At 37.2% G+C, this 19217-nt stretch overlaps 1 protein-coding gene across 1 annotated transcript in view; it reads right to left on the bottom strand.

The window, feature by feature from the left end:
• The window catches only part of RORB (RAR related orphan receptor B), a 197307-nt gene extending 179622 nt beyond the window's left edge, over positions 1 to 17685 (bottom strand). The window contains exon 1 of the mRNA XM_047767778.1: positions 17044 to 17685. Within this exon, the coding sequence (XP_047623734.1) occupies positions 17044 to 17050 (7 nt within the window). The 5' untranslated portion in view covers positions 17051 to 17685. The remainder of the gene's footprint in view (positions 1 to 17043) is intronic.
• Positions 17686 to 19217: the final 1532 nt, after the last annotated feature.

The following is a 19217-nucleotide window of genomic DNA, read 5'->3' as shown; positions in this document are numbered from 1 at the left end:
AAGCCTGCTGACACTGGCATACGCCTGACCAAGTCTCTAGACCTCCTCTCTGCTTTCTGCTTGACTCCTCTTTTCATCCAGTGACCCCTGAATCATCAAAAGACAAATCTGAAACAAGGAGTAGTCATAGATTTCAGTTTTTCAAAAGTTTGAACACTGGGTTCTCAACAGTCTCAATTCATTTTAGTACAACAAAACTCTTCACTTGATATTTCAGCATCTCTCAGTTCTTTCCTCTATCTACTCAAATCTCTACTTCCTAATGAAAACCCTCTGGGAAGCCTTCTGTATTTGGAAAATTATACATATGCTATCAAAAGAACAAAATAATGAAGACTGTTTTATCATAAGTTTGCTGTGAAGATTAACTGAGTTAATACTTGCTAAGAATTAGACAGGAGCATGGCAATTAAGTGTTACACAAGAATTATTTTTTAATAAATACATTTTCTTCATTGGATCACTTCCAACAATTACATAATGCTTAGAATATACCAGATATGCAAAATATTTGTTTATCAGTTAGTTAGTTGGTCATTTTTTGAGTTACCTTTCCTCATCCACAATTAATTTGAAGTCTCAATTACATCTGATACATGCATAATATAACTGAACTTAGAGTTGAGAACTTAAAGATTCTGACGCCAAGGGGTTAAAATGTAAAGAAGATAAACATATATGGAGTTATGCTTAAATATTGATTACTCAATATGGGAATGCATATAAATAATGCACTGCAGATTCATTCTATGAAAATGTGGCCAAGCTGCCTGGCACTGCATTGTATTTTAGCATATTTTAAAAATATTGTTATCCCCTTAAGTCTTGAACACTTTCACTCATTTGTTCAACATTTATTGGATGTTGGATTTTTGTGATGGATGATGGGAATACTAAGTTCAATAAGATATGGATCCTATCCTCAGGGACTTGACCAGTGTTGGGGTCTGCAAACAAGGGTCCACCAAAATCTAGCCTGCCACCTGTTTTTGTAAATGAAGTTTCCTTGGAACTCAGCCATGATTATCCATTTATATAGTGAATATAGTTGCTTTTGTGTTACCGTATCAAAGTTGAGTAGTTACGACAGAGACTGTATGGGCAATAAAGTCTAAAATATTTACTACCTGGGACTTTAAAAACAAAAAGTTCTCAGAACCCTGGTCTAGTAGAAAGTACTGAAGCACCTCTTTTTTGGGTAAGATATTGCTTCTATCTCATGGTAGCTGATTCTGAGGGTGGTAGTCATCTAGAACTTCTACAGAGAACTGGCACTTTAGACACTTGGGTGAAATAAATAGTTGGTTATTGTCCAAAGCCTCTCAGATATGATCATGCCTAGTTTTCTAGGAAAAGTTAATGAAGAAAAGGTTATTCTTGTTTAAAATTTTAGTTGTTGCCTAGGTACTAAATCTAAGGAATTTCCTAAGAAATCATGATACCGGGTTAATATGGACCCAAAAAAAACACTGAAGGACCACCATGGACTAAGAGTTTGGGGCCTAGAGCTTCCCCTTTAATCTAGAACTATTGTAAAAGCAGACTATAAATAATTTGAGGCATTTTAGGTTTTATACTTTAAAATAAACTGATGAATTGGTTTTCAAATAAATTAGTGGAATCTAAATCTCAAAATGTTTTCATATCTATACCAAACATTTGAAAGAAAATCATAAATAAGCTCTTCTTAAACAGAATATTTTCTAAATATATTTTTCCTAAATTCATACTTCCATATTCTCCACCCACAGAATTTTATTTTAATGTCAAAAAATTCATGTTTGAAAGTTTTTTATTAATTACCTGGTTATACTTCTTTGCAACAAAAAACTTTATGTAAACTTAATATTTTTCCCTATGAACATGAATTCTGAGTTTTAACATTCCTTTTGTATTGATTTACTGTTATCATTACTGCTAAATCACAGTCAGTCAAAATCACACAATTATATTACAAATTTTATATTTACTACATATAAAATTAAATATTTCAAGGAACAACATCTCAATAAGCCAGATGTTCCTGACCTTTACATATTAGATGCACCTCTCCAATTGTGACAAACAAAAATGGCTCCCGAATTGCCAAATATCTCCTGGGGGCAAAATCACTGCCTGTTTTGAACCACTGCTCCACGGGGATAAGTACCCATAAATGAAGACAACATTAGCAGGGAACATCATATTTGAATTCTTCCCTGCTAAGTACCAAGGAGTTTTCAAAGGTCTTAAGGGCCAATGGAGATTCTTCATCTATCTCAAAGTATGGGGATAATTTAAAATCTTCCCACAGTCCCAGCAATAGGAATCAATTCATCCTCTAGCTTCTTCTATTTTGAGACTTGAGTATGTTTGCATTGATGTTCTTTAACATCTCTAGGGATTGCAAAGCTCCCCCATCCCCCAGTGTTGTCAAGAGATAAATATGGGCTAGTTTATTGAAGGAAAAATGAAGGCAAATGGATTAATTTTTCAACATGACTATTTGACCTTTCCTTCAACATTGGAAGTAATATATTTCTCACATTAATATGAGCCTTCAGAGACAAAAAGGGCAATGTTAACCTACTCTTAATATGAATTTAATAAAGCAGACCCCTTCTTTTCCCAATGATGGAGAAAGGTTTTTTTAACTGCATGTTGTTGTCATTATTATTACAACTATGTATAGTCCTTATTGTGAATTATAGCATATGGCTTTCAAGAAGACTAGACTCTAAGCTCTTCAGAGGATGGTACTGAATTTTATTCACCCTTGTATCTTCAACACTTAGAAGAATGGCTGGTGTATAATAGGTTTTTGATAAAAGTTTGGTGATGAATGAGTGAATAGTTGTGCAAATATTATGTAAGTTAATTTTCTCAATGAGCCATTAAGCTGTCAACCTTAACCTTATTATCATGTGAGCTGACCTCAGGCAAATGGATAAGCTAAAATATAATGAGTCATAGACAAAGGACAGCTTTACTGCTATGCCAGAGTAATTGAGCATTCATTATGACACTTATTTACAGACTGATCTTCAGAGAATGTGTGGAAAAAATTGAAAATATATAAAAAGCATAAGAAAATAATTACCTGAAATCCTAATACCTTGAGGTAACTTTTAACATTTTATATGTATACTTTAATTTCTTTTTTACACATTTTATAAAATTTCAATCATACAATACATACAATTTTGCATTCTATCTTTTTGTTTGTCTTTAGGTTTAGGGGAAACTGGGATGATGTCTTTCTTGTTCACCATTTTATCCCTAGAACCTAAAACACATTGTCAAGTACATATAAACATTTAATACTAGTGAAGCACATTAATGATGACTACACACTAGTAAAACAGTGAGGACCTACTAAATGAAAGTGTGCTACAGAGTGTGTTGCAACAAAGTTTCCCTATATTGTTGGAAATATGATGAGGCTATAACAAGTCTTTAGGTAGAAGACTTTAGGTATAAATCTTTTGACACTTTAGTTTATTTCCTTTGGAAAGATTCCCAGAAGGTGATTTACTGGCCTGAAGAGTATGACCATTTTAAGGGTTTAGGCTCAATGATTATACCAGTATAAACATCTACTACAACATATGAGGGTGTCCAGTTTGTCACACCCTGCTACAATGTGACAGGTGGAGATGCCAATAATATTGTTTTAATTCTTTAATAAGTGAAGTTGAGATCTTTCTTTCTGATTGTTCATTAGCCACTTATAGCTCCTCTTTTTTTTTTTTTTTTTAAAGGTCCACACCTGCACACATGGAAGTTCCCAGGCTAGGGGTACCACAGCCACAGCTCATGGCATTGCCGGATCCTTAACCCATTGAATGAGGCCAGGGATCTAACCTGCACCCTCATGGGATACTAGTCAGATTTGTTACCCCTGAGCCACAATGGGAATTCCCTATAGCTCCTCTTTTTAATAAAAAAATTGTTTATGTTTCAGGGGACTTTTTTTTAAGGTACTTAAACTGCATTTTTAAACTTTTAAAAAGCACTCTGTTTATACCGGATTTCCTTTGGATTCACTACCCAAGACACATTCCTATTTATAGTTGTCCTGCATATCTCCCAAGACTGTTGTGTAGGTCACTCAGAAGGTGTTTACAGAAGCTTGCTGAGAACTATAGAGCACTGAATTCAGGCAAGGCCATATTTTCAATTTTACCTGCAATTATATTTATAAAGAGATGATACTGCATCTGTCAGCTCCTCCCAGGTTTACAAAATTCCTTTTAAAAATGTTTTCAGGATTTTCCTTATGAGAAGCTACAGTGCAAAGACTGACAGAATTAATGAGTATGAAGAAATATTCCACTATTTCTAAAAGATAAAGCAAGCTTGAAGGTATTTTATAGGAGGTAAAACAAAGAGAATCACCTGAGATAAGCCTACATTTCCCCCCAATGTAATATTATTAAACATGCCAGATACTAAATATAAGAGGAAGACAACCTTGTGCACATTTTGATGCAGTCCATTTTCTTTCTAATAGTATCTGTGGTCAAATTTAGTCGAGTTGTGGCAGTCAGGACCATTATAAAATAAGATCAATTTGAGTCCTGGAGAATAAATGACAGGGTAGGGTTGGTGTTTCAAGTTATGTTTGTACAGCACAGCTTATACGAAAGAGGCTTGAAAAATCAATAACGGTGGACTAATGTGCTTCTAAAAAAGTGTCAATGAACTTAATGTGAAAGCATAAATATTAACCATATAAATGGTTGATGTAAGGGATATGATGTTCAGCCAATATGCAAAACACATTAAATTGCAATATTGTTAAGGAGGAGCAGAATTCTTCATTTATTCAGAATTAATGTCAAATTTAATTGGTTTTTTCTGTATATTGCTGGGCACAATTAGACATGGCACCCTCTTAACACTGTCAAGATTCTTTCCTTAAGAAAATATTTTATGCTTATACAAAACACAGAATTGGATAGGATGATAATAAGCCTTTGATATAAATGGTGTGCTGACAAGACTTTCAATCCCAGCCAATCCATCAGACAAAATTTATTAAACTCAGGTAAATGGTGGTATGCTTAACTATTCAACCCATTCCTTGGCTTGAAATGCTTATGGCCAAAGATAGATAACCCTCCTCTTAACAAACATAAAAACCAGAGCAGAGAATTAACAAGTTGAGGAACAAATGAGTGGATTAAACCTATAAACTATTAGGCAATTGCATGTTCATTTTTGAAGTAAGAGGAATTTCATATTTAGTCATCAATAGTCTTTATAGCCTACTTCCCACAAAATTATTTCATTCCTTAAAGTAGATGCAAATAGGTCAGGATCTTTCTGGAGGAAACATCTATAAATATGCAATTTCACTAAACATTTGAAATCTATGTAAAAGGAGACATATATGATTTTATAAAATTAAATTTTTGAATCTTCAAGGGAATAATTATGTTCAATATATATGTGTGTATATATATATATATATATATATATATATATAGACTTTGTTATTATTTTTACTGGACAGCTTCTATTATTTTCCATAATACTTATTTTAATTTTGGGGGGTAAAAGTCATGATCACTATTTTAGTAATGAAAACTGTGGAGAACTATGTTTTGCCCAAGAGGATCTTGTGATTGGATGAAATATGTTTTTACTATATTATTGTACATTCTTTGTATGGTAAAAACATTCATGAGAGTTTTGGTAAAAAGTTTTATCTTCCCCCTTGGCAACCACAAGTCTATTCTCCAAGTCCATGATGCAGACCGTTGCCTTTGGAATGGATTAGCAATGAGATCCTGCTGCGTAGCACTGGGAACTATGTCTAGTCACTTAGGATGGAGCATGATAATGTGAGAAAAAAGAATGTATACATGTATGTATAACTGGGTCACCATACAGTAGAAAATTGACAGAACACGGTAAACCAGCTATAATGGAAAAAAAAATCATTATATCAAAAAAAAATAGTGTTATCTTGAGGGCCAATACTGGTCAAATGGTAGTGCAGATTGCATTTGGACTAAACAAGTATCAATGTTATAACTGATTAGTAATGTCTTACTGTGGGTGCAGGGATGGTAAAAAAAAAACAGTACAGCCTAAGAGAGAAAGCATAGAGTAATGAAAATAAAACTGTACTCGAGAGTCAAAAGTCCTTAAATGAAGTCAAAATCTGGTCTCAACTTCTTTTAACAAGTAATTATGGACAAGTCATCTATTTCCTCATTTGGAAAAAAGGGATATACACAAACACTGGACATTTGAGAAATTCAAAGGATTTCAATGTCTAAGGAATTCTTTAGGAATTTTATAAGAAAGCCACTTTTGTTGTGCCTGAGACTGTTATCTTAGAGGGCACTGCTTCTTATACATTGTAAGTATTCAGTAATCAAGATTTGTTGAATCACATTTAAACCTGATCCACTATCGGGGGTGTCATCTACAACTTTGTAACATACATTATTTTTATTTTTGGTCATTGTATTATAATAAAAGAAAGTCTATCTTTGACTTTAAATTAATACTCATGTCAACCATGTTAGATAACCTTTAGAAAATCATTAATGAAATTTCAGTGCAAAGAAATTCACAATTTATTTCATTACAAAAGAATTTTTTAAAATGAATAAAATAAATTTTAATTAATTTTGACATGGGTGCCTGCCAGAACTGACTTTTAGTAATATTAGTAAACAAAATAAAATAAAACAAAAACACAATTGAGAGGGCATTAATGCTACCTTAGCAGCATTCTTATTGATATTTCTGTGCTGTCCTTGGAAAGATACTCCAAAAACCCTATTTCTTTGGTACTTATTTTTTTTTTAAAGACAAGGGTGAAGATATACATGCAATGGTGAGAGTCCTTAGAATTTGTCTTTTAAAAGTAGTCAGCGTTTAAAAGGAAAAAACAGAATATTGGACCATTTGTTATAAATTCAATTTTAAAGCAAACTGATGAATAGGTTAGGATCCTAAAAATTTCTACATGAATGTATTCAAAATATTTTTAAAAATTATTGTCAAGAAGCACTGCACCTTAATGATACAATGTGTTTTTCCTGAACAAATGTTCCTCTATTCAACCAGACTGTGAGGCATTTGCTCCTATTCAACAACTGTGGAAATTTAGAACAAGGTTTCTTCTCTTTTTAAAAAAAGTCTAATTCCTCTACTATCTGCCAGGCACAACTTACGTACAAGTTGATAGGAAATGCTGTTTGTAATAATTTTATTATTTGACCTGATAATGATAACGACAGTCATTTACTCATTAAAAACTCAAATGCCTAAGTTCTGTAAACTTGTGCGTTATTGTTTGATTCTGGAATCTAGCAGCCAGCAGTGGCTGGACAGTAACCTACGGCTTGAGAGTGTTCATTCTGGTTCAAGCCCTATAATGAAATTTTACTTGGGCAACTTGTAATATGGGTTTTTATGCTAATCCATTGTTATGGAATCTTTATGAAACACTTTGTACAGGTGAAATTTAACATTTTTAAAATGTGGTTTGATAAGCTACTAGTTCCAATTATTTTCATTACACTATTTAGGCAAATAAAAATAGTACTCCTGTCTTAATTTTATATCCTCAGAATTAATTACAGGCAAAACCGTACACTGATCCCATTTAACAAGATTGTCTTTAAATAGCCTTTTTAGTGGAAAGATCAAGAGAGTGGTTTAATGTTTACTAAGCACTAGGCATATTTCAATAAAAGCCAGAGTAAAACATCTAGATTCATATTACATACAACATTCAAGTAAACCACTGTTCTCCAAAGGTTCAGTCTACATTTATCATACAGAAAAGCACACTGCCTGGGCATAACATGAAGTGGGCATATGTGTCCACTGTTACATAACACATGACATCAGAGATGGGCATCAGAGAAACTACAGTAAGTGAGAAAGGGAGTGTCCAGAACACTAGCTGCCTTATTTAAAAACTGTTCAATCAAAGCTTCTAAAAGTTAGAGAGGCCTTTCTGTACCCTGTCTTCCAACCTTTCAACTTTTTAGAAAGGTCTCAAAAATAGGGTCAGTAAGCCACTTTTTGAATTCTTCTAGCTCCATGAAACACACAGATTAGGTACAATAGCCATTATATTGTCAGGATATGTTTCAACAACAAAAAAAGTACTATTCCTTAGTCTAGTAAATTCTGATCAATACTCCATATTTTTAAAAAATATATCTATTTTTTAAGACTGAAATTGGATGACTATATGGTCTTGCTCACCGAGGAGAAATCTGAGGATGAGGTTTATGCTAACATGGAAGGTTACGACCAAGAGCAGTGATTTGGCTGCTTTGAAGTCTCTAATTGGTGACATTTACTTGGTGAGTTCTCCCTAGCCCAGGGTCTGGTTTTCAGTCTTGTAGGCTCAGAAACTTGATCTCAACAGTGTTTCAGAGTAGATTAGACTTTAGTATGAGGGTTCAAGTTAACTAAGCTCACAAGAGCTAATGTATAAGACAAATGCCAAATTATCATTTCAAAATGAAGAGCCTAATTGTGAAGTGCAGTGGATACATTTTTTTTTCAGCCTGATCAGTGCTTCACCTATAGATAGTGTGAAGATGGAGACAGCAAATAGTTGCTTCTCACACTCACATTCCTGTTACTGTCTAGGAATCCAGGAATTTTCTTTCTTTCAATATGCTTAAAGGAGAGAATAACTCAAAAGTCAGCGAGACTATTTATCTATTGATCTTTTAATTTTCAGAGTTCAATCTTATATCCAAGTACGTGGAAGGGAAAAGTTTGAATATCAGTATGGCTCACTGCCAACATACCCTATCACTTCAATTAATTTTATTCTCCCTGATATCTAATAACTTAAGTTACTTTGTAGAACAGATATCACTATTTTCGGATAATGCCTTAAATGTTGAAGAAAATGAAGCTTACCACATATCAGCGATTTCCTTCTTTTAGAAAGATAAGAATTTCTCTTATAAAAACAAATGTATAAGAACATATATATTTTTTCCCAAGATACTTTTTGTTGCAAGTTATATTCTTCCTCACACTGATATCTATTGCCTTCCGTATATTTTCTTTTTGTAATTTAAGAATTACCTCAGGGTTTTCTTTGTTTAATTGTCACTTGTAAATTACTCACTAGTACAAGTTTTATTCAGGAATAATACTTTTACTTATTCTACATCAGGATATGTTCTTTTTGGAATAGTTATACTTCCATAAACTAAATTTCACATAGTATCAACTATAAAAGGCAAGCTGGAAATACAAGAAACAACGATTTAATAAACCTCATTTACGATGGACAAATTATCCAAAAGACGGACTTCTATTCATCTTTTGAGGCCCATCTGAAATATCACTTCCCATGTCAGAGCTATTCTGTTGTTCTGATAGCATCCCTACTGTATCCTGTTCTGTGCTCACTTTGATCATAGCTTTGACCTCACCAGTGTATGTTTTACCAACTTGGGCATCCTTAGGGCTCAGTTTTGCATCTTGCTTTGAGTAGATGCTCAATAAACCATGGATATATGAATGTGAGTCACATACATTTCCACAAGTATATGCAGGGCTGCAGAAGCTGAAATGGTTGAGTCTCTCCCTTTTAAAATAAAACTAAAAAGTGAAACATTTAGGAAGATGGTCTTGTTCTTATACTTGAGAAGATCTTAATTTGGACTCCTAGAAATGAGTTGATGAATGAGTTTGACAAAGTTTTCAGAACAGGGGAGAAATAAACACAGTTATTTCCAAATAAGAAGGAGAGGTATTTGTACTTTAAATGATATTAAAAAAATAGTCAGAAGATTAAAATAAAATAATATTATACATTTTTTTTTTTTGCAGCTAGTAATGCTCATTTATTTCATGACAAGTAGTGGTTGTAAATGCCAAGGCATTTTAAAAAAGCTTTTGTTGTTTCCTTTTTTAAAGATAATTTTATGCCCAATTCAGCGAGTACCTTTTGTACCTATAATTCAATATTAAAATATTGCATATCTGTTGTTGTCATATGATTCCAACATAATCTGAATGAAATACAGGTGGTGGTGTTAACAGTCTTTAAAGGAGAATGCTTTATTGGTAGTCATGCAAACACTTTAAAAAATATAATTTAAAATTGACTTGCTGCAATATTCATTGGAAAAAAAGGATTTACTATGGGATAAAAATCTATGTAACAGTTTTCTTTAAGCATCCCAAATCTCTCATATGTCCTTCAGCACCAAGATATTGGGTTCACATAAGTACAAAGTAAGAAGCAGGATAGTAACAAAAAATAATTCAATAATCAACCAGATTATTTGCCGTCTTTTTTTGGCTAATGTCTAAAATTCCACTGAATTTGAGAAATATAACCCAGGACAACATGATATGACAACTAATCACACACACACACACACACACACACACACACACACACATGCATGCACACAAATGACACCAATGAATACTCTTTTAGTTAAATAATTGACACAGTTAGTGCCCAGCCAGTTACTAAAATATTCACTACGCAGAGGTGAAGCTTAAATCAAGGGAAATTACTTTCTTTATAAAAATATTTTTTTGAAAAAGTTTTTAGCCTCATGTTTTGGCAAAAGGTAGCTTATTTTTTATTTAAAATTTTAAAAAAATTATTAAAGTATAATTGATTTACAATGTTGTGCAGAACAACACTGTGAATTAATTATACTCTAATAAAAAAGTAACTTGTCTATTTTGACCTTTGTAAGAACATGCCTAAGCCAAGAAAGTCCCAATTTAACTTTAAAATGAAATTTAGCATAACATTATAATAATTACTATAAAGAAAATTCTATTTCTAATAATTATAAAATAATCACTAACCAAGAAAAATGCATGTTACATTTAGTATAAAATACTAGAATTTCTAAGAGTTATTTTTAAATATTTTAAATGCTTATTATGCAAGCTATTACACAATGTAGGTAAAATATATGTTGAACATTATTTTTAACTCCCAGTTATACAGACAACAAATCTAGGACTTGGAATATTGATGGCCACATGGATATATTTTAAAGGTGAACAGAGCAAGCCAAAATTCTATCTTGCAATGCCTAATAATTTTGTGAAACTATGTTCACAATATTTCCTTTCATAAGAACCCACCCCCCAATGCCATTAGTTAACCACAGGGTTATTATATTTAGCTTGATTCACTATAAATACCGTTATAACACCTGTGGTTTCCCTCATTAAGAATTGAAATGGATGGGGTCAAAGGTTGAAAGGGCAGCATATGCGCTATAAAAGAACTAGTTAACATAGCCTATTATATTGGTGCACTGGTAAATCTCATTTCTATTCATCAGATGATTAGTTCAATCAATATTTATTCCTCTATGCTCCCTTTGTCTTGTGCTACAAAGGAGACATCCTTCTAATTCATAGCATAAGCCTTGTTATGTATGAGTTTGTTGCTTAATTTGAGAGGGAATATTTTATTTATTTGGCAGTCCTAAATTCTTTGATTTCTTTTTCCTCTAATTATCATTAGGTAGTATAATGGAGTTTTGTGTAGATTATTGGTAGATAAACACTATTAACAGTTTCTTTTTTATGTGACTAAAGTACCACATATATTTCTTTCTTTTTGAATGCTCTAGAAAGTTTCTTCTCTTTCTCTAAATATGTTTGAATTTGGAAGTCTGGGTTGTGAAGGCAAAGATAAGAATGATTTTCTCTCTCAAATATTCATTCTTCTTGCCTGAGTGGGTGGTTATAGGCACATACATATACATATTGTGTATCAGTGTGTATCAACAGACGCCTCCAAAGACTGCTATTATCTGTTAGAAATTCTGTTAAGTCAGAGATTCTATTCAAAGTAAGATAAATATTTGCAAGAAGCTGTAATTGGAAGATGATTACAAAATTATAGGAATAATACTTTATGTGTACAGTGCTCATTTTATCAAAGGTCATTTTTCATTACATTATCAAAGATTTATTTCATTTGTCTACTTAATTTCTGTCCTTTAGATAAGAATGACTGGCTGGAAAAACTACATCTAGAATTTTTAAAACCTTTATTAATTATTAAGCACAATGTCCTTTCCCAACATTTAGTTTTCTGTATATTTTAACATCACAATAAGATGTTTTGTTAATGTTAACTACGTAAAATTAATTGCAATATAATTTAAAGCCTTTTTATTGTCTTTATGGAAATGACATAGAAATTATTTAGTCTTAAGAAATTCTTTTCATAATACTAGAATGATAAAATATATATTTCAAGTTAGCTCAATCACTAATAACTTCTACACTAACAATATATGTGTTAATAACCTCTGATTTGCTTCAATCGGGCCAAAATGTAATGGTCTTAACTTTGGCATTAATTCTACTATTTCTTCAAATAATTATCTGTGAGGTTTAGATTTCTCCAAGGTGCGGTGTCACAAATGTTATTGTTCACAATTTAAAACCTCATTTTATTTAAAAATTTGCACAACAGCAGAAGATCCTCATATATAGAATTTTAAAATGATAATTTACTAGGATAATTTTAAGTTGGTATTAATTAAAGACTATAATACATACTTTAAATAAGAGGCATATTACTCATTGCAGTGATAAAATCTAGTTAATGCATTATGATTCAAACTTTTATTTCTTAGGATTATTGTATCAAAAAGTATAAAAATTATATAAAGTTGAAAAAGTTTACTTGTCTTTTTATCTAGGAAAACTTTTGGTATTGAATCACTTAAAAATCCTGGTGACAATTCTGTATATGCTACTTTTACAAAAAAGAAAAAACATTTCCAGTGTCATTCATGAAGACCAACCTTGAACTTGGTATTTTCTTGATGCTGAAAATCTTTGCTGCTATAAAATTAGGTTTCAAGAATCTGAAGCATTTAAATTTAAAATACAATGTGTCTGCATTGCATGCATACATGAATAATTGCTTTTAAGGTTGTTAACAGTTTAGTATCTAACAAATTGTTACCAAAATAAGCAAATGTGGTCATTTCCTTTGATCGAGTATAAAATAAATGTTCGTTTTAAAGTAAAACTTCACATAAACCCCTTTAATAATGATTTAAGAAATCTTTAAAGGGTTTTCTAAGCAGTATAGCAAATTATAATAAATCATTATAAATTAAATTATAAATTATTATAAATTATAAATTGCTGTTGATGGAAAATCCAGGACTTCTGAGATTTAATGAATGCTGCAAAGAAGTTTTAATCTTGGATCCCCCATGTTTGTAAGATATGCTGCTCAACTAAAATTCTCCCTTTATATTTCCATCTTGGTTTCCCAATTCCTGCTTATCTGAAAATACAGAGAAGTTAAGAGTCTTCATGATACTAATATGTATCCCATAAGTCCAGGATGTTAGGCCTTCTGTGTCCAAATACTTGTTACAAATTCACTCAGGGTGTTGGAAGTGGGGAGAGGAGAGAGTCCCAAGATGGAACAATCTAAGAAAAAAAATTTTTTTCTGGCTATATGTTTTTTCAACAATACTTGAAATACAGCTTTAGGATTTTTCTTTAAACTGTTTGAATGTTTACTTACCCTGGAATATAAAGACTGCTTACTGATAATTACTTAATAAACAATTAATAATGGATACTGACAGGGATGTCTTTCCAGCCATACTTTATAATTGTGGGAGGTGCATTGTTAGTTAGAAATATTTAATTGGAATTTTTGGAAGAATTTAAAATCTAGGACTTGTTTAGGAAATGTAAAGGCCTGGACAGCAGGACATTCAGGGCTCCAGACTTTCCAAGGTTTGCCATACCTCTGAGAGCAAGCTGCTTCTTTTCTAAAGTTAGCAGTTCATAAAAATTAACTACCTGAAAATAATAGATGAAAACTGGGCTTTAAAAAAGCCAAGCCCTATCCTTGTTTACGGCAAGCATAAAACCAGATTTCTAATCCGCCAGAGCCACAATCACCTATTGATTGCAAGGACATCTGTGCCCCTGTTTTTTGGAAGCAGGGTTTTTAGCAGAGGCAGGGCTGAAAATCCGACCATTTCGGTGCCCCTGTGTAATAACAGCTGGCAGGCTTCTCGGGAAGGAGTCTAGAAACCTGCACCTCAGCTCCCTTATTTCTCACCTATGCATTCGGAAGTTATTCTTTTTAATAAAGCAACCTACAAAGTGGCATCTCTAGACCTCACGTGGTAGGTACCCTCTAGCAGACAAAGGGTGAAATGCTTTGCGCGCCATCTAATACAACCTTGTCCGCCCCAGGCCAGCCCAGCGTAAGCCAGTGTTGGGGACCAGACACAGTTCAGCCATGGGGCAGGACAATGACCTAAAGATCAGTGCCTCTTAACCCCTTTCTTACCACAGAGCTTTCCTTGGGATAAAGTCTTTTAACTATCCTAGACCTGGTGGGGGTGAGGTGGAGGCTCTGGGTCGGGGGTGGGTTTGCTGGCTTGTTCCCCAGGGTGATCTTTCAATCCTGGACCAAGTTTGTGTTGCACAAAGTGCCCTGACTCATAAGATGCTGAATGCAAAATGTGTAGCCTAAGCTGAGGCACAGACTGGGACCACCTGGGAATGCAGGGTGGGGGAGGGGGGCGGTGTGTGTGTGCCCACCATGTATGGGTAGAAAGGGAGTGGGCACACTGTAAAGCCTAGTTCAAAAACCGCACCCCCCCCCCCAGTATAGGCTGCTTAGTAGCCTAAACACAAGAGAAAGCTGATTCTTTTCTGCTCTCACTTCTCAAGTTCACACTCAAGTTCAATACTGACTCCCACAAGATGTCTGATTAGCCTCGACCTTTTCTCCATCCTTAAACAAGGATGAACACAATCTGCAGGAAATGTGAAGATTTGGCAGAAGACAGTAAGGCGCGGGTCGAGAAAGGAAAGTCCAGAAGGTGAAGAGGACTTGTCCACCTTCTTTAGGTTGATTTTTCTCCAGTTCATTTCCTCAGGCTACTTGAGAGCCACCTTAAGTTAGAACCCTCTAGGTGGGGGTAGTGGGTATAGGCTTCCACAGCTTTATCCAGGTGAGCAGGAGGAACCACCTGGCTTTCAACCTTTCTAGCTTCGAGCTTCTTGAGTCCTCTAAGTTGGTGCTTTGGCAAATACAGACTGTTCTTGGCAAACTCCTCCATCAGGAGCAGGGCATTCAAACTATAACCCTCTCATGACCTACACTCCTCAGTTTTCTACAGTTTAAGGGGAGAATGAGCAGCTTTTGAGCCCACCTAGTGCTGGGTTGGAGCTTAGGATGCACATGGTTTCAGACTTGCAGAACATAAGAACCCAGCTATAGGAAGAATACTGATTGAAAGGGGAGGAGTAGGGAATGGACAAACTGGCTGGCTCGACAGAAGCAGGGGAAACTGAAAGAGGAGAGGATGGTGGTGAGACTGGACAAAAAAAAAAAAAGAGAAAAAGACAAGGGCTTCTATTTTGAAGATTCTACACTCACCAATTACCCAAGTTTAGTTTATTGAAAGAATCTGGGTGGAGAAGGGCATGACCAAACCCCCAACCAAACTCCCAACACAAAACTGGAACAAGCTCCCACTCATGGGGCCCCCACTACCAGTATGTGGGTCAGTCAAGACCATCCCACCAGGAAGTCCCTGTCCCTTAGCTTCAGCTACCTCCCTCCCACCCACCTTCTTGGATGGCTTCTCTGTTCCTCCTCCTTCCCTTTCCTGCTATGTCCCAGCGCCTTGCTGGCTAACCCAGTTTCTGTGATAGAGTCTAGGCTCAGGGCTCACTGCAAGTGGAGCAGGGGAGCATGCCCGCTGTCCTCTCCAGGTATGGGTAGGAGCCCGGTGGAAGGAGACCAGTGTTACTCTCAGCCCAACTCTTGCAAGTTTTTCTTGCCTAGTCCACCTGTCGCACCGGGTGAGGCCGAGTAGGAAGGTCTGAGCTGACCTTTTCCAACTTTCTGTTGTCGGGACCCTGAAGGGCCAGCCAAGAGGAGAGGAGAGTCCCAGCCCTGCCACAAGAAATGCAGAATGGCCAGGAAGAAAAACTGTGGGGTGGGGGGCAGGTGCTCAGAGGCTTGCAATTATATTTCCATGGCACGCGGGCACCTGGCTCGCTCTCCCAGAAAAGTGAAGTTGTGGCCAAGCGGAAAGTAGAGGAGAGCAAGTCTGGGCGCAGCATGCAGGAAACCTGAAGGTCTGGCACCGCAGGGGAAGAGACTGACAAAGTGACTCTAAAACAGGCCTGGTCATTTGCTCCGCAGCCCAAAGTGCAGCTTGAGCAGGTGCCTTGCTCCAGGTCCCCGGAGCGTCGCCCCTCGGCCTCCAGTTCGCCCCAGAGACCTGCCGCTGCCTTGCTGCTGCAGCCACCGCCGCCGCTGGGGGTCCTGGCCTGAGGGTTCAACCACAACCGCCTCCCGGAGCTGCCCTTTGATAAAGGAGCCTTTCCTGTAGCTGTTAGCGCGGGCTTTTATCCTCCGGAACTTTCTCCGCACAACTTTTTCTGGATGGCGCTTGTCTCAGGGCCGCGCGGGCTCGGGTATGCGGACCTGGCAGGGCGCAGCGCCGGTGCGAAGGACGCGCGCAGGGGGACGATCCTGGAATCTGCGTCTACATATACGACACTGCCTCCTCTTCTACCACTCCCACGAAGGGACATGTCCGCTGACCTGGACGCTGGTGGGTCTCGCGTAACCTGGAGTGTTTGAGTACCCGCCTCTCTGCCGCCTGCCTGTGCGCCCGACGCGACCAACCCGGGCAGGCGACGGCCGTGCGCCCGGCGCTTCTAGTGGCTTCTGCCGAGAGACATCCCTTTCCTAGTTCTCCCTCTAGAGAGTGAAACCCCAAAATGGTTCTGTGCAACTCAGGAACTGGGAGGAAGCAACTAGCATCAACCCCTTCCCCCAAAACCGCCCTCCAGTGTCCCTCCGAACTCCCGAGAGGCATCAACACCTTCCCACAACTTTATACGCCCAGGCCATTTGCAGCCCACCTGCGAACGCGAACTCAGAAACTGCGCCCCGCCAACCTCTTTCCTCTTCGGCTGAGTGCGCTCCCCTCCCCCATCACCCATCTGGCTGGAGTTGGCCGGACCGGCGAAGCACCGTGCCCCGGGCTTGCTTACCTCGCATGGTGTGGCCGCTCCTCCGCTCCTCGTAGTCATGAAGCTGCTCCCAGCCCAAACCCCGGAGAGCCCAAAAATCCCTCTCAGCACAAGTGAAGTAGGTGGTCGGCGAAGAGCTGTTCCACCCGGAAAACCATCCCTTTAGGTGGACGCCGTGGCCGGAGGGTGACGTTTGTCGCTGCTGCCGCTGCTATGTTAACAGTTTTGATGATGGTGGTGGTGACTGTTTTGATGGTTGTTTGGTTGTTTGTTTGTTTTCAGGAAGGGTGAAAAAAATGTGCTGAATGGCTGGTGCCTAGGTTTTGTTTTGCTTTTGTTTTTCTTTTTTCTTTCTCTCCAATGTGCTTGCTTTTTAAAAATGCCACCGCCTCCGGCTCAGAAGATTTCTTTTGTGATCACTTGGACTGAAGAGGAGGAAGGGCAGGAGCAGGAGGAGGAGTTGGTGGTGGTTTTGTTAGTTACAAAGAAGAGGGAGAAGGAGCAAGGAAAAAAAAGGAAACAGAGAGAAAAGGAAGAAAGGCGGTGTGGATGGCAGAGCATGTGCGTTTTCACATGACATCTGTGCCTGTTAGCGGATCCACAATGTGAATTTTCACTGTTCAGTTACAGGGAGGAAGGGAGCAAGAGAGAAAGAGGAGAGAGATGGAGAGAGAGAGAGCCGAGAAGGGGCTTATACGCGAGGGCGGGTTTGGCTGAGACTTCCAGGCCCCGCCTCCTGTCAGCATCGCCGCCAATCATCGCCCCGCAGCTCTTGGAGGGGCTGGGACCACGGGGGATCCGCTTGAAGGCAAGGGGAGGGGAGCTAGCACAGTGGTGCCTGAGGCGGCCAGGGCTGTAACCTGGCATTAGAGACTGTCCGAACTGGGCAGAGGAGGAGATCGGGCAGATCTGCGGGTGATAGTCAGTTCCGATTCCAGGAGTAGGGAGGAGGCACTTAGGAGAACTCTGGAGGGGAGGAACGAGGCTCTCTGAGTCCCTGCTTGCTTCCCTGTCTCGCAAAACCTGCGGGCCCGGGTAGTTAGTTTTGAATTTATGGCAGCTCTCTGTAAAGTCCATTTTCGGTAAACTCCGCATGTTTGGCGGGAGTTTTCCTGGGCAGGACGCTTCAGTCTTAGTGGCAGGATAACTCAAATCAACTTCCATCACTTTGAGCACAACTAAAATACAGTCCCAGGCAAGGAGCCTTCCCTGCTTTCTTTAAAACCGTCTTTCAGATGCTTTCTAGCCCTGCTCTAAAAACAAAATAAACAAAACAATGAGATGTCTGTTTTTTAAAAAATATTCGTAAAAATTTAATGCTTCCTTTTATCGAAGAAACGGATTTTTATTAGCATTTGGAGTTGCTAATAAACTGGGGTTGGGACACATGACTGGCGGAGTTGGGATTGGCGGTGTGGCTAACTTAGTGGTGCAAGGCAAAGGGCTGAGGCTACAAGGTATGATTGTATAGTATTACTGATCTCGTGAAGGTGTAGGGCTTTAGGAGGGAGGAATTGTTTATTCTAGTTGCTCCTAGAAGACATTTATCTATGTAGAGGGAACTGGCAATTAAACGTAGGTAGTTATTGTATTTCCTATAGGTGAAAACCGTCATCTATGACCATTTCATTTGTACTGTGGTAAAAATCTAATGCATATATCAAAACCGTTCATTTTCAAGTTTCCCCTTATTTTCTTATTGGACGTATTATATAGATGATCACATCTACTTTCCATAGTGGAATACTTTGTAAATACTTTGATTGATTAATTGATCACCCTAAAAAAGGTGAAAAAATTTGCCTCATCTACTCAGCTTTAAGGCATTGAGGCTTCTACCCACTGGCATACCTGTTGGCAGAGCAGGCCTCATCATCCTTTAGATACAGAATAACTTGATTTTTACTGGTATTTATTTACATTATGTCATGTAACACAAAATCCAATGTAGAATTGGTGATTATTTAATTAGATCCACTCTAAACTGCCAAATAGTCCCCCCACCTCCCTCGATTAAGTAAAAATGGATTAGTTTCTGAATCTTCACTAGTGTTAAATTGACTTAGCTCTGCTGTATGCCCTTCCATTTGCAAGCCAATATGTAATTTAGGAGAATTTTAGTATTTAGAATGAAAGTTGATTGAGTCTTTAATTAAATGAAATGAACAAAAGGAAGTTACTCCTCAGAATAGTTA

Source organism: Phacochoerus africanus, chromosome 2 (genome assembly GCF_016906955.1).
Source record: "Phacochoerus africanus isolate WHEZ1 chromosome 2, ROS_Pafr_v1, whole genome shotgun sequence".
NCBI classification, from domain to species: domain Eukaryota; kingdom Metazoa; phylum Chordata; class Mammalia; order Artiodactyla; family Suidae; genus Phacochoerus; species Phacochoerus africanus.
Note: the sequence above shows the minus strand (reverse complement) of the source record. Positions and strands in the feature narration are given on the sequence as shown.